We start from the raw sequence: 20839 nt of genomic DNA, 5'->3' as shown, positions 1-20839 counted from the left end.
ACAGAGCAAAAACTCCATCTCAAAAAAAAAAAAAAAAGGGCAAACTGATTACATATAAGTAACTACAATGTTAAATGTCAAGAGCTCTAATGAGTGAAGTGCTGTGGTAGGAATGAAGAAGAAATCATTTTCCTGGGGTTGAGTATAGAGTTAGGAAGGCACCACAGAAAGTATCTGAGCTGGAGTTGAGATGGTCTTGCTATGTTACCAGGCTGGCCTTGAACTCCTGGACTCAAGCAATCCTCCTTCCTCAGCCTCCCTAGTAGATGGTACTATGGCATACATCACCATGCCTTGCTTTGAACTGGATCTTGAAGGAGTAGGAGCCCACCACACTGAATAAAGATAGTCTGTTTGGAAGAAGGAATAACATGTATAAAGGTGTGAATTTATTCAACATGTTTGGGGCACTGGCGACTAGTTTGGTCTGGCAGGAGAATAGATTCACATAAGAAATGGTTATAGGGAGCCAGGCATGGTGGCTCACACCTGTAATCCCAGCACATTGGGAGGCTGAGGTGGGTGGATCACTTGAGGTTAGGAGTTCGAGACCAGCCTGGCCAACATGGTGAAACACCATCTCTACTAAAGACCAAAGTTGGCTGGGTGTGGTGGCAGGTGCCTGTAATCCCAGCTACTTGGGAGGCTGAGCCATGAGAATTGCTTGAATCTGGGAGGAGGTTGCTGCAAGCCAGGATTGCATCACTACACTCAAGCCTAGGCAAAAGAACGAGACTCTGTCTAAGGAGGAAAAAAAAAAACCAAAAACACACAACAAAGTTGAGGATGTACACACAGGAAAGAAATGTTTGCCCCAAGGAAGGAAGGGTGAACGTTATTTTTTTAACGGCCACACTTCAACCCAAAAACATCAATACAAAAGAAAGAAAATTCAAATACCGGGCCAGGCGCGGTGGCTCACTCCTGTAATCCCAGCACTTTGGGAGGCCGAGGCGGGTGGATCACGAGGTCAAGAGATTGAGAACATCCCAGTCAACATCGTGAAACCCCGTCTCTACTCAAAATACAAAAAATTAGCTGGGCATGGTGGCGCGTGCCTGTAATCCCAGCTACTCAGGAGGCTGAGGCAGGAGAATTGCCTGAACCCAGGAGGTGGAGGTTGTGGTGAGCCGAGATGGCACTCCAGCCTGGGTAACAAGGGCGAAACTCCGTCTCAAAAAAAAAAAAAGAAATGAAAATTCAAATACCTAGACAGACCCAATCAAAGACCAAGTGCACAGAGACAAGCATATGCTATCATTTGTAAACTTACCTTGCTCAGGGTCTTCCAACAGAACCCCTCTTTTAACCAGCTCTTCTCTTGGTTTTCGCATAGATATTTTCCGTTCTAAAACTAACATTAAGTTGGAAAATGGCACTCAGAAATGTGACAGTTGAAAGTCAACCTTACACTTAGCATTCCAATTCCACAGGTAAAAGAATAAAGTGGTTTAAGTTTATATTCTCAGGAAAGAAAATAACTAGCAGACTAACTTCAAATTAAAAATCTTAAATTTCTTTTATAACCTGTGCTATTAGGAAAGCATCATTTAAAAAAAACTAGCCTTACATAATTTTGTAGCATAATAGAAAATTTCATTAGTAAGTAATTTATGGATGAACTTTGTGTGGATGGGCAGAGTAGAAAAAAAATAAGCATTTTATTTATGTATGTATTAATTCATTCAGTCATTTTCTTCACCAAGTCCTGATAGAAAGAAGCATATTAGATTTGTTACAGTTCAAGAACTCCAGCCGGGCGCGGTGGCTCAAGCCTGTAATCCCAGCACTTTGGGAGGCCGAGGCAGGTGGATCACAAGGTCAAGGGATCGAGACCATCCTGGTCAACATGGTGAAACCCCGTCTCTACTAAAAATACAAAAAATTAGCTGGGCATGGTGGCGTGTGCCTGTAATCCCAGCTACTCAGGAGGCTGAGGCAGGAGAATTGCCTGAACCCAGGAGGCGGAGGTTGCGGTGAGCCGAGATCGCGCCATTGCACTCCAGCCTGGGTAACAAGAGCGAAAACTCCGTCTCAAAAAAAAAAAAAAAAAAAAAAAGAACTCCATTCACCACTTAATAGATATTACTTCTATCCCATCAAAACACAAACCAGGGAATGAGAGTATACAATATAAGGTTTAGTAAATGATCATTTTGATGTTTAATTCTAAAAGATTAAATTCTGGCCAGATACAGTGGCTCATGCTTATAATCCTGGCACTTTGGGAGGCTGAGGTGGGAGGATCGCTTGAGCCCAGGTGTTCAAGACCAGCCTAGAAAACATGGGGATACCTTGTCTCTACAAAAAATTTAAAAATTAAATAGGCACGGCCAGGCGAGGTGGCTCAAACCTGTAATCCCAGCACTTTGGGAGGCCGAGGTGGGTGGATCACGAGGTCAAGAGATCGAGACCATCCTGGTCAACATGGTGAAATCCCGTCTCTACTAAAAATACAAAACATTAGCTGGGCATGGTGGCGCATGCCTGTAATCCCAGCTACTCAGGAGGCTGAGGTAGGAGAATTGCCTGAACCCAGGAGGCGGTGAGCCGAGATTGCGCCATTGCACTACAGCCTGGGTAACAAGAGCGAAACTCCGTCTCCAAAAAAAAAAAAAAAAAAAAAATTAAATAGGCATAACAGCTCATGCTTGTAGTTTCAGCTACTCAGCAGGCTGAGGACTGCAAGAGCCTAGGATGTTGAATCCGCAGTAAGCTGTGATTGTGCCACTGTACTCCAGCCTGGGAAACAAAGCAAGATCCTGTCTCACCAAAAAAAAAAAAAAAAAAAAAAGAAATAAATAAAAGATTAAACACCCTCTTCAAATAGAAGACTAGAGAAACTTGGGAAGATAAGGAAAGATTAGATACTTGTAACATAAAGAACTCTAACTAAGAACACACATTTAAACCTTAATATCTCACCTTCTGAAGTCTCTTTAAATTTATCACTACTTTTTTTTTTTCTCCATTTCCAGGGTTTGAAGATCTTGCCAAAGCCTGAGAACTTGCTCTTCCTTTTGGTAGGAGGTGTTGTATCTCCTGCTTCCACACTGTCCATGACCATGCCTGGCTCTGTAGCGGGCTGGTCTGCTTCCTCTGTTACATGAAGAAAAGAGAGGGAAGGGAGCAAATTTATTATTTCAGCATAATCTCTAAAATGTCCCTTCCCCTCTCTTCCTGTGGCAGTTGGAAAGGATGGGAGCAATGATAAACAATCATGCAGACAGGGAGATTCTTGGACATCACGTGGACACCAAATATCAAAATCTATAACAGATAAATTACTAAGGAGGAAAAGGAACCAAACCAAGCTGACATAATTTTAGGACAAAATCTGGTGAAATGATCAGAGCCAGCTCAAAATCTTTTAAAGGCACATGTATACAAAATGTGGATATCTTACCAAATGCATGAGATCTTGCCTTACTGAAGCAGGGAATTCCACCATTGGTAAGTGAGTCATTTTCTCTATTAAATGTTGCCCTTTCCCTGCCCTTTTCAGGATATAAATAGTTCAGGGAGAGGTAACACATTAATTGTTAATACCTTACTTATGTCTGCTCATCACATTATTTTCTCCCTTCACAAAAAGGATCCTAGGTACTGGAAGGTGCTCAGGGTGGGGGGCAGAAGCATTAGAAAGAGGGTGCATTAAATTGGAGGGAAATGTTTTCAGGAAGTAGAGGTGAGATTCCAATTTGTCTACCATAGCAGTGCTTTAGAGACAATCACAGGCTGGGCACAGTGGCTCATTCTCATAATCCCAGCACTCTGGGAGGCTAGGGCAGGTAGACTGCTTGAGCTCAGAAACTTGAAACCAGCCTAGGCAGTAAGGTGAAACCCTGTCTCTACAAAAAATACAAAAACAAGAATTAGCTGGGCATTGTGGTATGTAGTCCCAACTACTCAGGAGGCTGAGATGGGAGGATGGCTTGAGCCCGGGAGGTCAACATTGCAGTGGGCCATGACTATGCCACTGCACTCCAGCATGGGCAACAGAGTGAGAGCCTGTCTCAAAAAAAAACAAAAAAACCCAAAAAAACCATAATATTAAGGATTTGACACAAAACATAACTGACATAATACATGTGCAGGATCAAAGTAAAAGGTCATGAATCCCTCATAATGACCACACATGCAGGGTTTAGTTAGTTAGCTTTAATGGCAGAGAAAGGAGAGCCAAGGAGGGGCCAAGAATTAAAAAAAAAAAAAACCAACAAAACAAAACAAAACAAAACAAAACAGAAAAACAGCAGGAAGACAACAACAACAAAAAAAGCAGGAAGATAAGACAATGCAGTTTTGCACTCCACCTACTGTTCCAAGGTTCTCTGGAGAAGTCTAGAGAGGAAGAAAAAAAGAGTCATGTGGAATAATCATCCTGAAGTTAAAGTGGGACCCCTGCTTTGTAGAAATACATCAAGGAACAGCATATGACAAGTTAACATATTGACTGTAAACAATTTCAGATCTGAAGCAAATAACACTTTTGGAGGAAGGTGAAAAGGTCATCATAGACAGTACAAAGTTATTTATTTATTTATTTATTTATTAGAAACAGGGTCTCTGTTGCCCAGGCTGAAGTGCAGTGGTGTAATCATAGCTCACTGCAGCCTCAAATTTCTGGTCTCAAATGATCCCCCTGCCTCAGCGTCCTGAGTAGCCAGGACTACAGGTATGTACCAACCCGCCTGACTAATTACAATTTTTTTTTTTTCTTTTTTTTAAATAGAGATAGGGTCTCACTAAATTGCTCAGGGTGGTTTCAAATGCCTGGTCTCAAGAGATCCTCCCTCCTTGGCCTCCCAAAGCACTGGGATTAAAGGTGTATACCACCACACCTGGCCTCCCTTACTACAACCAACAGCACTACTTTATTTATTTACTGAGACGGAGTCTTCCTCCTGTCGCCCAGGCTGGAGTGCAATGGCATGATCTCCACCTCCTGGGTTCAAGCGATTCTCCTACCTCAGCCTCCTGAGTAGCTGGGATTACATGCTCAGGAGGCTGAGGCAGGAGAATCCCTTGAACCCAGGAGGCAGAGATCGTGCCACCACACCCAACTAATTTTTGTATTTTTTTTTTTTTTTTTTGAGACAGAGTTTCGCTCCTGTTACCCAGGCTGGAGTGCAATAGCGCAATCTCGGCTCACCGCAACCTCCGCCTCCTGGGTTCAGGCAATTCTCCTGCCTCAGCCTCCTGAGTACCTGGGATTACAGGCACGCGCCACCATGCCCAGCTAATTTCTTGTATTTTTAGTAGAGACAGGGATGGTCTCGATCTCTTGACCTCATGATCCATCCGCCTCGGCCTCCCAAAGTGCTGGGATTACAGGCGTGAGCCACCACGCCTGGCCCCAATTTTTGTATTTTTAGTAGAGATGAGGTTTCAACATGTTGGTCAGGTTGGTCTCGAACTCCTGACCTTGTGATTTGACCACCTTGGCCTCCCAAAGTGCTGGGATTACAGGTGTGAGCCACTGTGCCTGGCCGCATTGAATTTTTTAAAGAAACAACTGCAAAATTCAATCTTTTTTTAGTTGTTTGACGGAAGTATAGGGAAGTTTTTCAATAAATGTTAGAATTATACAATTGTAATTATCACAGTAAATGCAATGATGACTACTGATGCATTCATTTGCTATGCCCAGAAGACAAAATAGTGTCCTCATAACTAAAGTGTAAAAGATTGAAATGACAAGAGGACAGTGATTCTTCCTAGTTGCATGATTTATTCAAGGACATTCTGGGTCTCAATTACTTTAACATTTTAAAATGAAATGCACTAAAATCTGATAATCCTAATCTATCTATCTATCTATCTATCTATCTATCTATCTATCTATCTAGTTATTTTAGAGATAGGGTTTTGTTCTGTTGCCAAGTGTGGAGTGCAGTGGCACGATCAGAGCTCACTGCAGCCTTCAACTCCAGGACTCAAGCAATCCTCTTCCATAGCCTCCTGAGTAGCTGAGATTACAGGCAAATAGTTGAAATTATAAGAGAGCATCTCAGATTACAGGCACTGGCTAGGGCACCTGGCTCCTCTTCATTTTTAAGTAAAGAAAGACCAGCTGGGGAATATGAAGAAACCCTGTCTCTTAAAAAAAAAAAAAAAATTGGTTGGGTGTGGTGGGATGTGCCTACAGTCCCAGCTACAAGATTGCTTGAGCTCAGGAGGTCCAGGCTTCATTAAGCTGTGATTGTGCCATTGCACTCCAGCCTGGGCGACAGAGCCATACTGCTATAGTTTAAATATGTGTCCCCGCTCAAATCTCAGGTTGAATTGTAATTTTCAGTACTGGAAGTGGTTGGAGGTGATTCGATCATGGGAGTGGGTTTCTCATAAATGGTTTAGCACCATGCATTTGGTGCTGCCTTAGCAATAGTGAGTGAGTTCTCATGAGATCTGGTCCTTTAAAAGTATGTCACATCTCCCTCTTGGCCTGCTCTGGTCACGTGACATGCTTGTTCCTGATTGGTTTTCTGTCATGATTGTAAATTTCCTGAGACCTCCCCAGAAGCAGGGCAGATCAAGCAACATGCTTCCTGTACAGCCAACAGAACTGCAAGCCAAATAAAGCTCTTTTTAATTAAATTTAATTTTAAGAGACCAGGTCTCACTTTGTTGCCCAGGCTGGAGTGCAGTGGCTAATCACAGGCGCGATCCCACTACTGATCAGCACGGGAGTTTTGACCTGCTCCATTTCCGACCTGGGCCGGTTCACCCCTCCTTAGGCAACCTGGTGGTCCCCTGCTCCTGGGTGGTCACCATATTGATGCTGAACTTAGTGCGGACACCCGATGGGCATAGTGCACTACAGTCCAGAACTCCTGGGCTCAAGTGATCCTCCAGCCTCAGCATCCCGAGTAGCTGGGAATACAGGCATGCACCACCGTGCCTGGTAGCTCTTTTCTTTATAAATTACCCAGTCTCAGGTATTTCTTTCTTTTTTTCTTTTTCTTTTTTTTTAAGATGAGCCTTACTCTGTTGCACAGGCTAAATAAAGTACAGTGGCGGGATCTCGGCTCACTGCAACCTCTGCCTCCTAGGTTTAAGCAGTTCTCTACCTCAGCCTCCTGAGTAGCTGGGATTATAGGCGCCCACCACCGCGCCTGGCTAATTTTTGTATTTTTAGTAAAGATGGGGTTTCACCATCTTGGCCAGGCTGGTCTTGAACTCCTGAAATTGTGATCCATCCGCCTCAGGCTCCCAAAGTGCTGGGATTACAGGCATGAGCCACTGCGTCTGGCCTCAGGTATTTCTCTACAGCAATGCAAGAATGGCTTAATATAGGGACCTTGTCTCAAAAAAAAAAAAAAAAAAAAAAAAGTGGTTGATACATAAACAGAATATGCATAAAAAAAGAAAAAAAATAAAGCCACTGAATACAAAAAACAAAGACAAAATTTTCTTTGCTTCTTATGCAAATATGCTTGATTTTCATGTTTACAAAACTTTTAGAAGAGGAAGTCTTTCTTCTTGCCTCAAAGGTTGGAGTTGAGTGACATGGGACCCTGCCTCAGTTATCTCAAATTTACACATTAATATTTATATCCTCATATTCTCCCTTTCTTCCCCCTCTTCTTCCTACTCTCCAGGACCAACAGTACATTATTTCCAAGACTCTGAAATATGTCCAAATACTTGGAATCCGCCCAATTGCCTTTTCAAAATACAGAATCTCCAGATGGTAGGGCTTGAGAATCTGTTAAAAAAAATCTCTCCAGGTCAGCCTAGGGTCCTAAGGTCAGCCAGGTGTGTTAAACCCAATACCAGATTATTATCTGGAAACCTCATGGAAGTTAAAAGAGACAGAGGCAGACATTCTCTAGCTATAGGTTGCTTCTTTGTTGAAGAAAAATGAACTAGGAGCCAGTCATGGTGGCTCATTCCTGTAATCTCAGCACTTTGGGAGGTTGGGGTGGATCACCTGAGGTCAAGAGTTTGAGACCAGCCTGGCAAACATGATGAAACCTCGTCTCTACTAAAAATAAAAAAACTAGCTGGGTGTGGTGACGCACACCTATAATCCCAGCTACTCATGAGGGTGAGGCAGGAGAATCTTGAACCTGGGGGGTGGAGGTTGCAGTGAGCCAAGATCACACCATTGCACTCCAGCCTGGGTGACACCAAAACTCCATCTCAAAAAAAAATAAAAATAAAAATAAAAAAAGAGCACCGGGCACGGTGGCTCACGCCTGTAATCCTATTGGGAGGCCGAGGTGGGTGGATCATCTGAGGTCAGGAGTTCAAGACCAGCCTGGCCATCATGGAGAAACCTCATCTTTAATAAAAAAAAAAAGAGGCCGGACATGGTAGCTCACGCCTGTAATCCCAGCACTGTGGGAGGCAGAGGCGGGTGGATGACCTGAGGTCAGGAGTTCAAAACCAGCCTGGCCAATATGGTGAAACCCTGTCTCTATTAAAAATATCAAAAAATTAGCCGGTCATGGTGGCGGGCACCTGTAATCCCAGATACTTGGGAGGCCAAGGCAGGAGAATCGCTTGAACCCAGAAAGCAGAGGTTGCAGTGAGCCGAGACTGTGCCACTGCATTCCAGCATGGGCAACAAGAACAAAACTCCATCTCAAAAACAAACAAACAAACAAACAAACAAACAAAAAAAACGCTGGGCGCGGTGGCTCAAGCCTGTAATCCCAGCACTTTGGGAGGCTGAGGCGGGTGGATCACGAGGTCAAGAGATCGAGACCATCCTGGTCAACATGGTGAAACCCCGTCTCTACTAAAAATACTAAAAATTAGCTGGGCATGGTGGCGCGTGCCTGTAATCCCAGCTACTCAGGAGGCTGAGGCAGGAGAAGTGCTTGAACCCAGGAGGCGGAGGTTGCGGTGAGCCGAGATTGTGCCATTGCACTCCAGCCTGGGCAACAAGAGCGAAACTCCGTCTCTCAAAAAAAAAAAAAAAAAAAAAAAAAAAGGGAAAGGAAAGAAAAGGAAAAGAAAAATGAACTAGAAAATTATGGCATTATTCCAATGTTTCCTACTCAGCAAGGTATTCCTACAGAGGAACTGAGAGGGTCTTCTCTATGTTTCCTATATATCTCAAATATGGTCCAAATTACAAATAAACAACAGAAGTTTACAGTTATTTCTTTCCAAATTTATAATACATTATCTCCAAATATGTGTAATGGAAAGTGTATTGTGCAATTTTGGGGTATAGTGTCCTAAATATGCCAATTAGGTCAAGATGGTTAATCATATACATATCATTAAGATCCCTTCTGATTTGCTGTCTGCTTGCCCTATCAGTAACTGAGCGAGGTACTTTATCATTTCTAATTATGAATGTGATTGTTCTTAGTTCTAATAATTTTTGCTTTATATGTTTTTTGAGACAGAGTCTCACACTGTTGCCCAGGCTGCAGTGCAGTGTCGTGATCTCAGCTCACCGCAATCTCCGCCTCCTGAGTTCAAGCAATTCTCCTGCCTCAGTCTTCTGAGTAGCTGGGACCACAAGCATGCGCCACCACAAAAACAGGGTTTCACCATATTGGCTGGGATGGTCTCGATCTCCTGACCTTGTGATCTGCCTGCTTCAGCATTCCAAAGTGCTGGGATTACGGGAATGAGCCGCTGTGCTCAGTGGTGCTCCACATATTATTTTCCTGCCTGAATTATATCCTGGGCCCTCTTCTTTTGCTCCTGATGCAGTAGCAACTTGTAAGCTTTGTCCACAGCCTCAAAAGCCTTTTGTGCTAAGCATCTTCTTGATTTTTGTCAGGATGCACCAATATAGATAACTGCCAAAACCTCTTTTTAAATTTTCTTCATCTGTAACTTCAGGTCTATTTGAAGAACCTCAAATGGGTTCAAACTGAAGGAAGAGGAAATCAGGACAGGTGAATCTTTCAATCTGATTTTTGGATGTTAGAACCTAGTCTTCTTCTCTATTTGTTTCACTTCACTGTAGAAAGTCATAAATGCTTCCTCTGTGGTGCCTCGGCAGCACGAAGTCCCGCTTTCTCCTGAAGCCACCATTTCCCTGACCCAGTCACCACCTATATGCTATATTCTTAAAATAATGGCAGGCAACTGCAGCTACAGACCTCCATCTATGATACACATCAACCAATTCAACCTTTTTGTTTTCAGCTTTTTCTTATAATGTCATGACTCCTCTCTGCTTCTTACGAGCAATTCCAGTATCACTAGTGACACGTGGTGTAGGACCGATGGTGTTATTCAAGATTTATGATATTGCACTAAGCTATGAAGAACTGCTCCCTAGAAGATTAGCATCAGACAGCATCTTAAGTGGATACTCGCAACCCTTGAGCTCACTTCAATAGTAATAAGAGGCGGCTATGAAATTACAGCAAAGGTATATACTACAGTTAATTTTTATTTATTTGAGATGGAGTTTCACTCTTCTTGCCCAGGCTGGAGTGCAATGGCACAGTCTCGGCTCACTGCAACCTCTGCCTCCCAGGTTCAAGTGATTTTCCTGCCTCAGCCTCCCAAGTAGCTGGGATTACAGGCGCATACCACCACACCTGGCTAATTTTTGTATTTTTAGTAGAGACACAGTTTCGCCATGTTGGCCAGGCTAGTCTCGAACTCCTGTCAGGTGATCTGCCCACCTTGGCATCCCAAAGTGCTGGAATTACAGGTGTGAGCCACTGTGCCTGGACTTATTTTATTTATTTATATTTATTTGTATTTTTAATTAATTAATTTATTTATTGAGGCAGAGTCTTGCTCTGTTGGCCATGCTAGAGTGGAGAGGCATGATCTCTGCTCACTGCAACCTCCGCCTCCAGGGTTCAGGCAATTCTCCTGCCTTAGCCTCCTGAGTAGCTGGGACTACAGGTGCGTGCCACAATGTCCAGCTAACTTTTTTTTTTTTTTTTTTTTGAGACGGAGTTTCACTCTTGTTACCCAGGCTGGAGTGCAATGGCGTGATCTCGGCTCACCGCAACCTCCACCTCCCGGGTTCAGGCAATTCTCCTGCCTCAGCCTCCTGAGTAGCTGGGATTACAGGCATGCGCCACCATGCCCAGCTAATTTTTTGTATTTTTTTTTTTTTTAGTAGAGACGGGGTTTCACCATGTTGACCAGGGTGGTCTTGATCTCCTGACCTTGTGATCCACCCGCCTTGGCCTCCCAAAGTGCTGGGATTACAGGCGTGAGCCACCGTGCCCGGCCACTTTTTTTTTTTTGAGATGGAGTCTTGCTCTGTCACCAGTGGAGGCAGTGGTGCGATCTCAGCTCATTGCAACCTTTGCTGCCGGTGTTCAAGCGATTCCCCTGCCTCAGCCTCCTGAGTAGCTGGGACTACAGGCGTGAGCCACCATGCCCAGCTATTTTTTTATATTTTAGTAGAGATGGGGTTTCATCATGTTGGCCAGGATGGTCTCTATCTCCTGACCTCGTGATCTGCCTGTCTTGGCCTCTCAAGGTGCTAGGATTACAGGCGTGAGCCACCGTGCCCAGCAGCCCAGCTAACTTTTTTGTATTTTTGATAGAGATGGAATTTCATCGTGTTAGCCAGGATGGTTTCTATGTCCTGACCTCATGATCTGCCCGTCTTGGCCTCCCGAAGTGCTGGGATTACAGGGCGTGAGTTACTGTACCTGGCCTGTATTTATTTTTTGAGATGGAGTCTCACTGTGGCTCCCTGGCTGGAGTGCAGTGGCACAATCTCAGCTCACTACAACCTCCGCCTCCCAGGTTCAAGTGATTCTCCTGCCTCAGCCTCCCGAGTAGCTGGAATACAGGCACCCACCACCATGCCCAGCTAATATTTGTATTTTTAGTAGAGATGGGGTTTCACCATACTGGCAAGGCTGGTCTTGAATTCCTGACCTCAGGTGATCTACCCGCCTCAGCCTCCCAAAGTGCTGGGATTACAGGTGTGAGTCACCATGCCTGGCCTTTATTTTTGAGACAGAATCTAGCTTTGTCCCCTAGGCTGTAGTACCATGTTATGATCTTGGATCACTGCAGACTTTAACTCCCAGGCTCAAGAGATCATCCCTTTTCAGTTTCCTGAGTAGTGGGACCACAGGTGCATAGCACTACACTTGGCTAATTTTTACTTTTTGTAGAGACAAGGTGTCTCTAGTTACCCAGGCTGGTCTCAAACTCCTGGTTCATGGAATCCTCCGGCCTTGGCCTCCCAAAGTACTGGGATTACATGCATGAGCTACCATGCCTGGCCTATTCATTTTGGGCAGTTATAATTTAATAGAGCAACTTTATATTTGTTTACTTTTTTTCTTGATTGCAAATGGGGCCAAGTAGTTGTGTGTATATGTTTTCATAAATTTTAACTTTTTATAATAGAGTTGTGAATATTTTATGATAGTAAATGATAAAATAGACTAATATCTACCTATGTTTTATGGATTCATGACATATCTTTTTGTAGTTTTTTCAGTATTTCTAGGTTACATGGTTTGTCTGAGAGATTTTTTTCCTTTTCTTTTCTTTTCTTTTTTTTTTTTTTTTGGAGATGGAGTTTTCGCTCTTGTTACCCAGGCTGGAGTGCAATGGCGCAATCTCGGCTCACCGCAACCTCCGCCTCCTGGGCTCAGGCAATTCTCCTGCCTCAGCCTCCTAAGTAGCTGGGATTACAGGCACACGCCACCACGCCCAGCTAGTTTTTTGTATTTTTAGTAGAGACGGGGTTTCACCATGTTGACCAAGATGGTCTCGATCTTTCGACCTCGTGATCCACCCGCCTCGGCCTCCCAAAGTGCTGGGATTACAGGCTTGAGCCACCGCGCCCGGCCGATTTTTTTCCTTTTCTAAAAAAAAAAATTTTTTTGAGATGAAGTCTGGCTCTGTTGCCCAGGCTGGAGTTCACTGGCACAATCTTGGTTCACTGCAACCTCCACCTCCTGGGTTCAAATGATTCTTCTGCCTCAGCCTCCTGAGTAGTTGGGACTACAGGTGTGCACCACTACACCCAGCTAATTTTAGCAGAGATGGGGTTTTGACAGTTGGTCAGGCTGGTCTCAAACTCTTGACCTCAAGTGATCCACTCACCTTGGCCTCCCAGAGTGCTGGAATTACAGGCATAAGCCAACGTCCGGCCTCTTTTTCAAATTTTTGAGACAGCATCTCACTCTTGCCCAGGCTGGAATGCAGTGGCAAGATCAGAACTCACTGTAGCCTCCAACTCCTGGGGGGATCAAGCAATCCTCCCAGCTCAGCTGTCCTAGTAGCTGGGACAACAGGCATGTCCCACCACACCTGGCTAATTTTTAAATTTTTTGTAGAGATGAGGTTTCACTGTGTTGCCAGGGTCAACCCTGAACTCCTGGCCTCAAGTAATCCTCTTGCCTAAGATTACCAAAGTACTGGGATTACAGAAAAAAAAAAAAATCACCACATCTGGCCTGTCTGTGAGTTTTTTTCAAATTGTTGTAAATCTCCAAACAATTTGGTAATACATTTATGGAAAAGCATCCACACATAAGTGAACCCATGCTTTTGGAACCTGTGTTGTTTAAAGGTCAACTGTAATCTGGATTCTAAGCATTCTTTTAAGTATATTCTCTTAGTTTGCCACGAGTATAATACTGTGCTAAAGGAGCTAGAAACCAAATTTCATGATCTAAAATATACCAGGTAATAAAAGTGTTTTAGGTGTACAATGAAGAGTTTTTTTTTTTTTTTTTTATATATGGGGTCTTGCTATGTTGCCCAGGCTAGAGTGCAGTGGTGTGATCTCGGCTCACTGCAACCTGTGCCTCCTGGGTTCAAGTGATTCTCCTGTCTCAGCCTCCTGAGTAGCTGGGATTACAGGCATGTGCCATCACCCCAGCTAACTTTTGTATTTTTAGTAGAGACGGGGTTTCACCACGTTGGTCAGGCTGGTCTCGAACTCCTGCCCTTGTGATCCTCCCACCTCGGCCTTCCAAAGTGCTGGGATTACAGGTGTGAGCCACCACGCTCGGCTGATGGAGTTTTAAAGAATGCATACATTTGCCAGGCATGGTGGCTCATGCTTTTAATCTCAGCCTTCTGGGAGGCTGAGGTGGTGGGGATCTCTTGAGCCCAGGAGTTCAAGATCAGCCTGAGCAACATAGGAGATCTTGTGTTATATATTTTACAAAAATAGTAAAATAATAGCTGGGCGCAGTGGCTCACACCTATAATCCCAGCACTTCAGGAGGCTAAGGTGAGTGGATCACGAGGTCAAAAGTTCAAGACCAGACTGGCCAAGACGGTGAATCCTGTTCCTACTAAAAATACAAAAATTAGCTGGGTACGGTGGCAGGTGCCTGTAATCCCAGCTACTTGGGAGGCTGAGGCAGGAGAATTGCTAGAACTGGGTGGGGTGGAGGTTACAGTGAGCTGAGATCATGCCAATGCACTCCAGACTGGATGACAGAGTGAGACGCCATCTAAAAAAAAACCCACAAAAAACAAAAAACAAACAAACAACAACAAAAAAAAAACATAGCCAGGTATAAAAACATAGCCAGGTGTGGTGCTTCCCTATAGTCTTAGTTACTCGGGAGGCTGGGGCAGTAGGATGCTTTGATCCTAGCAGGTTGAGGCTGTAGTGAGTTGTGACCATGCCACTGTATTTTAGCCTGAGCAACAAATTAGTCCGTCTCAAAAAAAGGAATGCATAAGTCCTTCATAGCATTGGCTGACTAAATCTAATTAAGCCATTTATCTCTAAAACTGCTACAATAACAATAACACTGGGCACAGTGATGTGCACCTGTTGTCCCAGTTACTCAGGAGACTGAGGCATGAGGATTGCTTGAGTCTGCGAGTTGAGGCTGTATAATGATATGAATAATTGCACCTGTGAATAGCCCCGGCACTCCAGCTTGGGCAACATAGCAAAATCCTGCATCTTAAAAACAAAAACAAGAACCCACTACAATAGTTCAAGCTTCTTAGTATGAATTTCTGTTTGACAAGAAGATTCAATTGCATTACTTAGAACTGTAATAGAAACAAAGAGAAACTGACAGATGAATACATTACAGAACAAAGAATAGGCTTGGCATGGTGGCTCAAGCCTGTAATCCCAACACAATGGAAGGCCAAGGTAGGTGGACTGCTTAAACCCAGGAGTTCAAGACCAGCCTGGGCAACATACTGAGACAACATCTCCACAAAAATTAGGCTTGGTGCAGTGGCTCGTGCCTATAATCCCAGCACTTTGGGAAGCTGAGGTGGGCAGGTCATTTCAAGTCAGGAGTTCGAGACCAGCCTGGTCAACATGGTAAAACCCCGTTTCTACTAAAAATACAAAAACAAACAAAAAAAATTAGCTGGGTGTGGTGGTGCATGCCAGTAGTCCCAGCTACCTAGGAGGCTGAGGCAAGAGAATCTCTTGAACTTGGAAGGCAGAGGCTGCAGTGAGCTGAGACCACTCTACTGCACTCTAGCCTGGGCCACAGAGTGAGACTCCCTCTCAAAAACAAACAAACAAACAAAAAAACCAATACAACAATTAGCTGGGCATGGTGGCATGCACCTGTAGTCCCAGCTACTCAGGAGGTTAAGGTGGGGGAACTGCTTAAGCTCAGGTAATTGAGGCTACAGTGAGGTGTGATCATACCACTGTACTCCAACCTGGGTGACAGAGGGAGACCCTGCCTCAAAAAACAAACCAAGCCAAAAAAATATATTCAGGTATCTAGAAATCATCCCTGTTTTTTTTTTTTTTTTTTTTTTTTTTTTTTCCGCTCTTGTTACCCAGGCTGGAGTGCAATGGTGCGATCTCGGCTCACCGCAACCTCCGCCTCCTGGGTTCAGGCAATTCTCCTGCCTCAGCCTCCTGAGTAGCTCGGATTACAGGCATGTGCCACCATGCCCAGCTACTTTTTTGTATTTTTAGTAGAGACGGGGTTTCACCGTATTGACCAGGATGGTCTCGATCTCTTGACCTCGTGATCCACCCGCCTCGGCCTCCCAAAGTGCTGGGATTACAGGCTTGAGCCACCACGCCTGGCCCATCCCTGTTTTTTTAAAAAAATGATATAAGTACACCCAAATTTGTTCTGTACTGATAAAGGACTAAGAAAGGTGAGCTTGAAACTGTTCATATGCCAATTTACACATAAATCTTTGTTCTCAGCATCTCTGATTTTATAAAATGCTCCGTCTAATTTCCAATTTGACAGAGAAACTATAGGCATGTAGTCACATTTGGATATCCCATTGTTTCTGTTTAAACTAGTTATGGCATTTTAAATGGACTATGGCCCCATTCTGTTTTCTATAAGCACACACACAAAAAAAGGTAGTTTCCCTTTGTTTGCCAGAAATCAGGGTGTAGGATGCTGGCTCTAGTTTTATAACTGTGTTCCAAAGAAAACACCTTTTTCTTTGAGTCATGCAGCTACAGGCCATCAGGAAAGCATGTCACAGAGTTGGGAGTCTTGGTGTTTTTTGGAGGGGGCGGAGGCTGGGAGAGGAAGATAACCAAATTACAGTTTGGAGTTTCCTGTTTGAGAAATACCCTGAAATCAGCCCTGGGATTTAAACTACTTACTCCCTCATTCAAGTTGTAGTACCTCAAATATCATAGGCTTGTCTTTTATATCAAGAATTATGCAGAGTTCTAGTGGTTTTTTTCCAACCACCATATTTTTCCTAGTCAATATTTAATTCAAGTTTTTAAGTCCAAGTTTAGTTGTTCCATATAAATTTCAGGGGTGATTTTTTTTTTTTTTTTTTTGCAGGGGATGGAGTCTTGCTCTGTCACCCAGGCTGAAGTGCAATGGTGTGATCTCAGCTCACTGCAACCTCTGTCTCCTGGGTTCAAGTGATTCTCCTGCCTCAGGCTCCCGAGTAGCTGGGATTACAGGTGTCCACCACTACGCCTGGCTAATTTTTAAAATTTTTTAGTAGAGATGGGGTTTCACCATATTGGCCAGGCTGGTCTTGAACTCCTGACCTCAAAGTGCTGGGATTACAGGCGTGAGCCAATGCACCCAGCCTACAGGCATGAGCCACTGCACCTGGCAATGATTATTTATTTATTTATTTATTTATTTTTGAGACAGAGTTTCGCTCTTGTTGCCCTGGCTGGAGTGCAATGGTGTGATCTCAGCTCACTACAACTTCTGTCTCCCGGGTTCACAGGATTCTCCTGCCTCAGCCTCCCAGGTAACGGATTACAGGTACCTGCCACCATGCTGAGCTAATTTTTTGTATTTTTAATAGAGACAGAGTTTCACCAAGTTGGCCAGGCTGGTCTTGAACTCTTGACCTCAGGTGATCTACCCACCTCAGCCTCCCAAAGTGCTGGGATTACAGGCATCAGCCACCATGCCTGGTCACAGGCCATGATTTTTAAATAAATGTATTATATTTATAAAAACCACTTAGCATTTTTCATCTTCAGATAAAGTATTCATTAACTATTTGCTACAGATATTTATTATATTGCACCCTCAAACTCCTGGCCTAAAGCAATCCTCCTGCTTCAGTCTCCCAGGTCACTGGGACTCTAGGGATGTACTACTGCACTGGGCACAGCCAGTTTTTTTGGTTTGTTTATTTTGAGACAGTGTCTCACTCTTTCACCCAGGCTGGAGTGCAATGGCATGATCATAACTCACTGCAACCTTGAACTCCTGGGCTCAAGGAATCCTCCTGCCTCAGCCTCTGAGAAGCTAGGACTACAGGCACATACCACCTTATCTGGCTAATTTTTTGAGTAGACATCAGGTTTTGCTATGTTGCCCAGGCTGGTCTTGAACTCCTGGCCTCAAGCAATCCTCCTGCCTCAGCCTCCCAAAGTGCATGAGCTATCATGCCTGGCTTCTTAATCATCCATGTTGGATGGCAAGGTAATGCACAGACAATTGGAATCCACAGAAAACAGTTTTCAACATACCCTTTACTTCCCCCCCCTTTAATTGAGTTGGTAATAAGAAACAAAAGTTACTTAATCTGTATGAACTCTATGTTTTACATCTTATCAGGCTTTCTTTTCTTTTCTTTTTTTTTTTTTTTTTGAGACGGAGTTTCGCTCTTGTTACCCAGGCTGGAGTGCAATGGCGCGATCTCGGCTCACCGCAACCTCCGCCTCCTGGGTTCAGGCAATTCTCCTGCCTCAGCCTCCTGAGTAGCTGGGATTACAGGCACGCGCCACCATGCCCAGCTGATTTTTTGTATTTTTAGTAGAGACGGGGTTTCACCATGTCGACCAGGATGGTCTCAAACTCTCGACCTTGTGATCCACCCGCCTCGGCCTCCCAAAGTGCTGGGATTACAGGCTTGAGCCACCGCGCCCGGCTTTCTTTTCTTTTCTTTTTTTTTCGAGGCGGAGTCTCACTCTGTCACCACCCAGGCTGGAGTGCAGTGCCATGATCACCTGAGATCAGGAGTTCCAGCCAGCCTGGCCAGCAGTGATCTGCCCACTTTGGCCTCCCAAACTGTTGGGATTTCAGGAATGAGCCACCTGCCCAGCCTATTTGTCTAAAATTTTAAGATGTATGATTTTATTCAACAAGGTCTATATACTTAACTATGAAGAAGTACCAAATAGCTTCATAATAATAGTTTAGTCTGTTTAATGCAGGCGTCCCCAAACTTTTTACACAGGGGGCCAGTTCACTGTCCCTCAGACCGTTGGAGGGCCGCCACATACTGTGCTCCTCTCACTGACCACGAATGAAAGAGGTGCCCCTTCCTGAAGTGCGGCAGGGGGCCTGATAAATGGCCTCAGGGGGCCGCATGCGGCCCGCGGGCCGTAGTCTGGGGATGCCTGGTTTAATGTATTTTAAGCCCACCTAGCTGGAAACAGATTTGCTATAAACAACTTTTTCACAATATCAGAACATTGTAAATGTAGAACATTCATTTATGGTATTTACACTACTGTATTTATTCATTTTGGCCTTCTAAAAGAGGATTATTATTAAAAGATTATTATTTAAAGGATTTTAAGAACTGTTTCAAAAAACTTCGGCAAAATTACAGAAAGTAAACCTGCCACTAATGAACAAAGCAGGCTTTGTCTAGAGAAGGCCCACAACTTCCTGTGGAAATATTACATAGCTCTGACCCTTGGGAATTAGAAAGAATTGGGTAAAGCACTCAGGAGAAAATAATCAGGTGGAAGGTCTCTCTCTGAACTTGCAGGTACAAGTATGTCTGAGATTCTACCTCTGGAAAAATAGTTTTCTGCCCATAATTGTATCAAGAAGTGATGTTGCTTTACCACTAGCAACTTAATGTGCACACTTTTCTGATACAAAAATTCCAGGTTGAGTGAAAGGCCAGAATATAAGCTATTCACTTTGAATAAAATCTTCAAACTTTCCAAAGTTTACTTGCAGGTGGAAAGAGGAAATATACAGCTGAGTGTGGTGGTGTGTGTCTGTAGTCCCAGCTACTTAAGAAGCTGAGGCAAGAGAATTGCCTGAACCCAGTAGGCAGAGGTTGCAGTAAGCCAAGATCGTGCCACTGTACTCCAGCCTGGGCAACAGAGTGTTACTCTGCCTCAAAAAATAAAATAAAATAAAATAAAATAAAAAAATAAAGGAAAGAGAAAATATATATGTAGGTTGTGATAATAGGTGTATTAGTCCATTTTCACTGTAATTCCAGCACTTTGGGAGGCCAGAGGTAGGAGGATCACCTGAGGTCAGGAGTTTGAGACCAGTCTGGAAAATATGGTGAAACCCCACCTCTACTAAAAATACAAAAATTAGCTGGCATGGTGGCAGGCACCTACAGGAGGAGAATCACTTGGACCCGGGAGGTAGAGGATGCAGTGAGCCGAGATCATGCCTCTGCACTTCAGCCTGGGCAACAGAGCGAGACTCTGTCTAAATAAATAAATAAAAAGAAATACCTGAGACTGAGTAATTTATAAACAGAAGAGGTTTAATTGGCTGATGGTTCTGCATTCTGCATAGGAAGAATGATGCTAGAGTCTGCCTGGCTGCAGTGGGGAGTAGACACATCACATGGCCCAGAACAGGAGCAAGAGAGCAAGGGGGCAGGTGTCACATACTTTTAAATGACTAGATTTCAGGAGAACTTACTATCATGAGGAGAATACTAAGTGGATGGTGCTAAAGCATTTGTGAGAAATCTACCTCCATGATCCCATCACCTCCCACCAGGTCCCACTTCCAACATTGGGGATTACAATTCAACATGAGATTTGGTTGGGGACCTAGATCCAAAGCTTATCAATAGCCTATTTAGAAAATCCACTGAGCAGAGAGATGGATCAATAATTTTTGGTTGGTATTCCAAATTTGATAATAATAGAGAATCCTTTAAGAAGTTTATGATAGACCCCTATATTGCCACCTCCTCCTGAATACTGGATTACTTGAGAAAAGAATGCCTGTTTCTTCTTTCTCAAAAGAAGGCATTTACTGTTAGATAAACAGTAGAAAGGTATCAGAAATGGTTTTATAATTCTGATAACCAAATACTACTAAGTCTTTTTCTCCAAAATCCCATGAAGTACTTTATTTTAAATTAACCTATCTATTATTTACTCCTGTTTTATGGTTGTTATGTAGCTATGTTAAATTTTATTCATTCACCAATCTCAGGATGTGCCTCTAAGTGATAATATACTTCTTTTCCTTTCTTTTTGTTTTTCAGACACAATCTCATTCTGTTGCCCAGACTGCAGTGCAGTGGCATGATCACAGCTCACTGAAGCCTCAACCTCCTGGACTCAAGTGATTCCCCCATCTTAGCCTCCTGAGTAACTGGGACTATACATGTGCAACACCACACCTGGGTAAGTTTTAAATATTTTGTAGAGATGAGGGATAATATATTTCCAAATCATGTTCCCAAAAACTACTTCCATTATCATGAAGGTCAGAACCAAGGACTCTAAATTTCAGAGAAA

General features: G+C 43.7%; 1 protein-coding gene across 15 annotated transcripts in view; it reads right to left on the bottom strand.

Annotated features, from left to right (window-relative positions):
• Positions 1–20839, bottom strand: part of PHACTR4 (phosphatase and actin regulator 4) — a 124137-nt gene that overhangs the window by 34401 nt on the left and 68897 nt on the right. For 7 of the 15 annotated variants that reach the window (XM_074380363.1, XM_039473900.2, XM_074380366.1 and 4 more), the window contains 3 exons: positions 4321–4344; positions 2926–3099; positions 1274–1354 (listed from right to left, as the gene is read on the bottom strand). In XM_074380363.1, the coding sequence (XP_074236464.1) occupies positions 1274–1354; positions 2926–3099; positions 4321–4344 (279 nt within the window). Of the gene's footprint in view, positions 1–1273; positions 1355–2925; positions 3100–4316; positions 4345–20839 lie in introns of all 15 variants that reach the window. The other 8 variants (XM_074380364.1, XM_039473902.2, XM_074380372.1 and 5 more) reach the window with 2 other exon arrangements.

The sequence above is a fragment of the Saimiri boliviensis genome, chromosome 11 (genome assembly GCF_048565385.1).
Source record: "Saimiri boliviensis isolate mSaiBol1 chromosome 11, mSaiBol1.pri, whole genome shotgun sequence".
In the NCBI taxonomy this organism is placed as follows: Eukaryota; Metazoa; Chordata; class Mammalia; order Primates; family Cebidae; genus Saimiri; species Saimiri boliviensis.
Note: the sequence above shows the minus strand (reverse complement) of the source record. Positions and strands in the feature narration are given on the sequence as shown.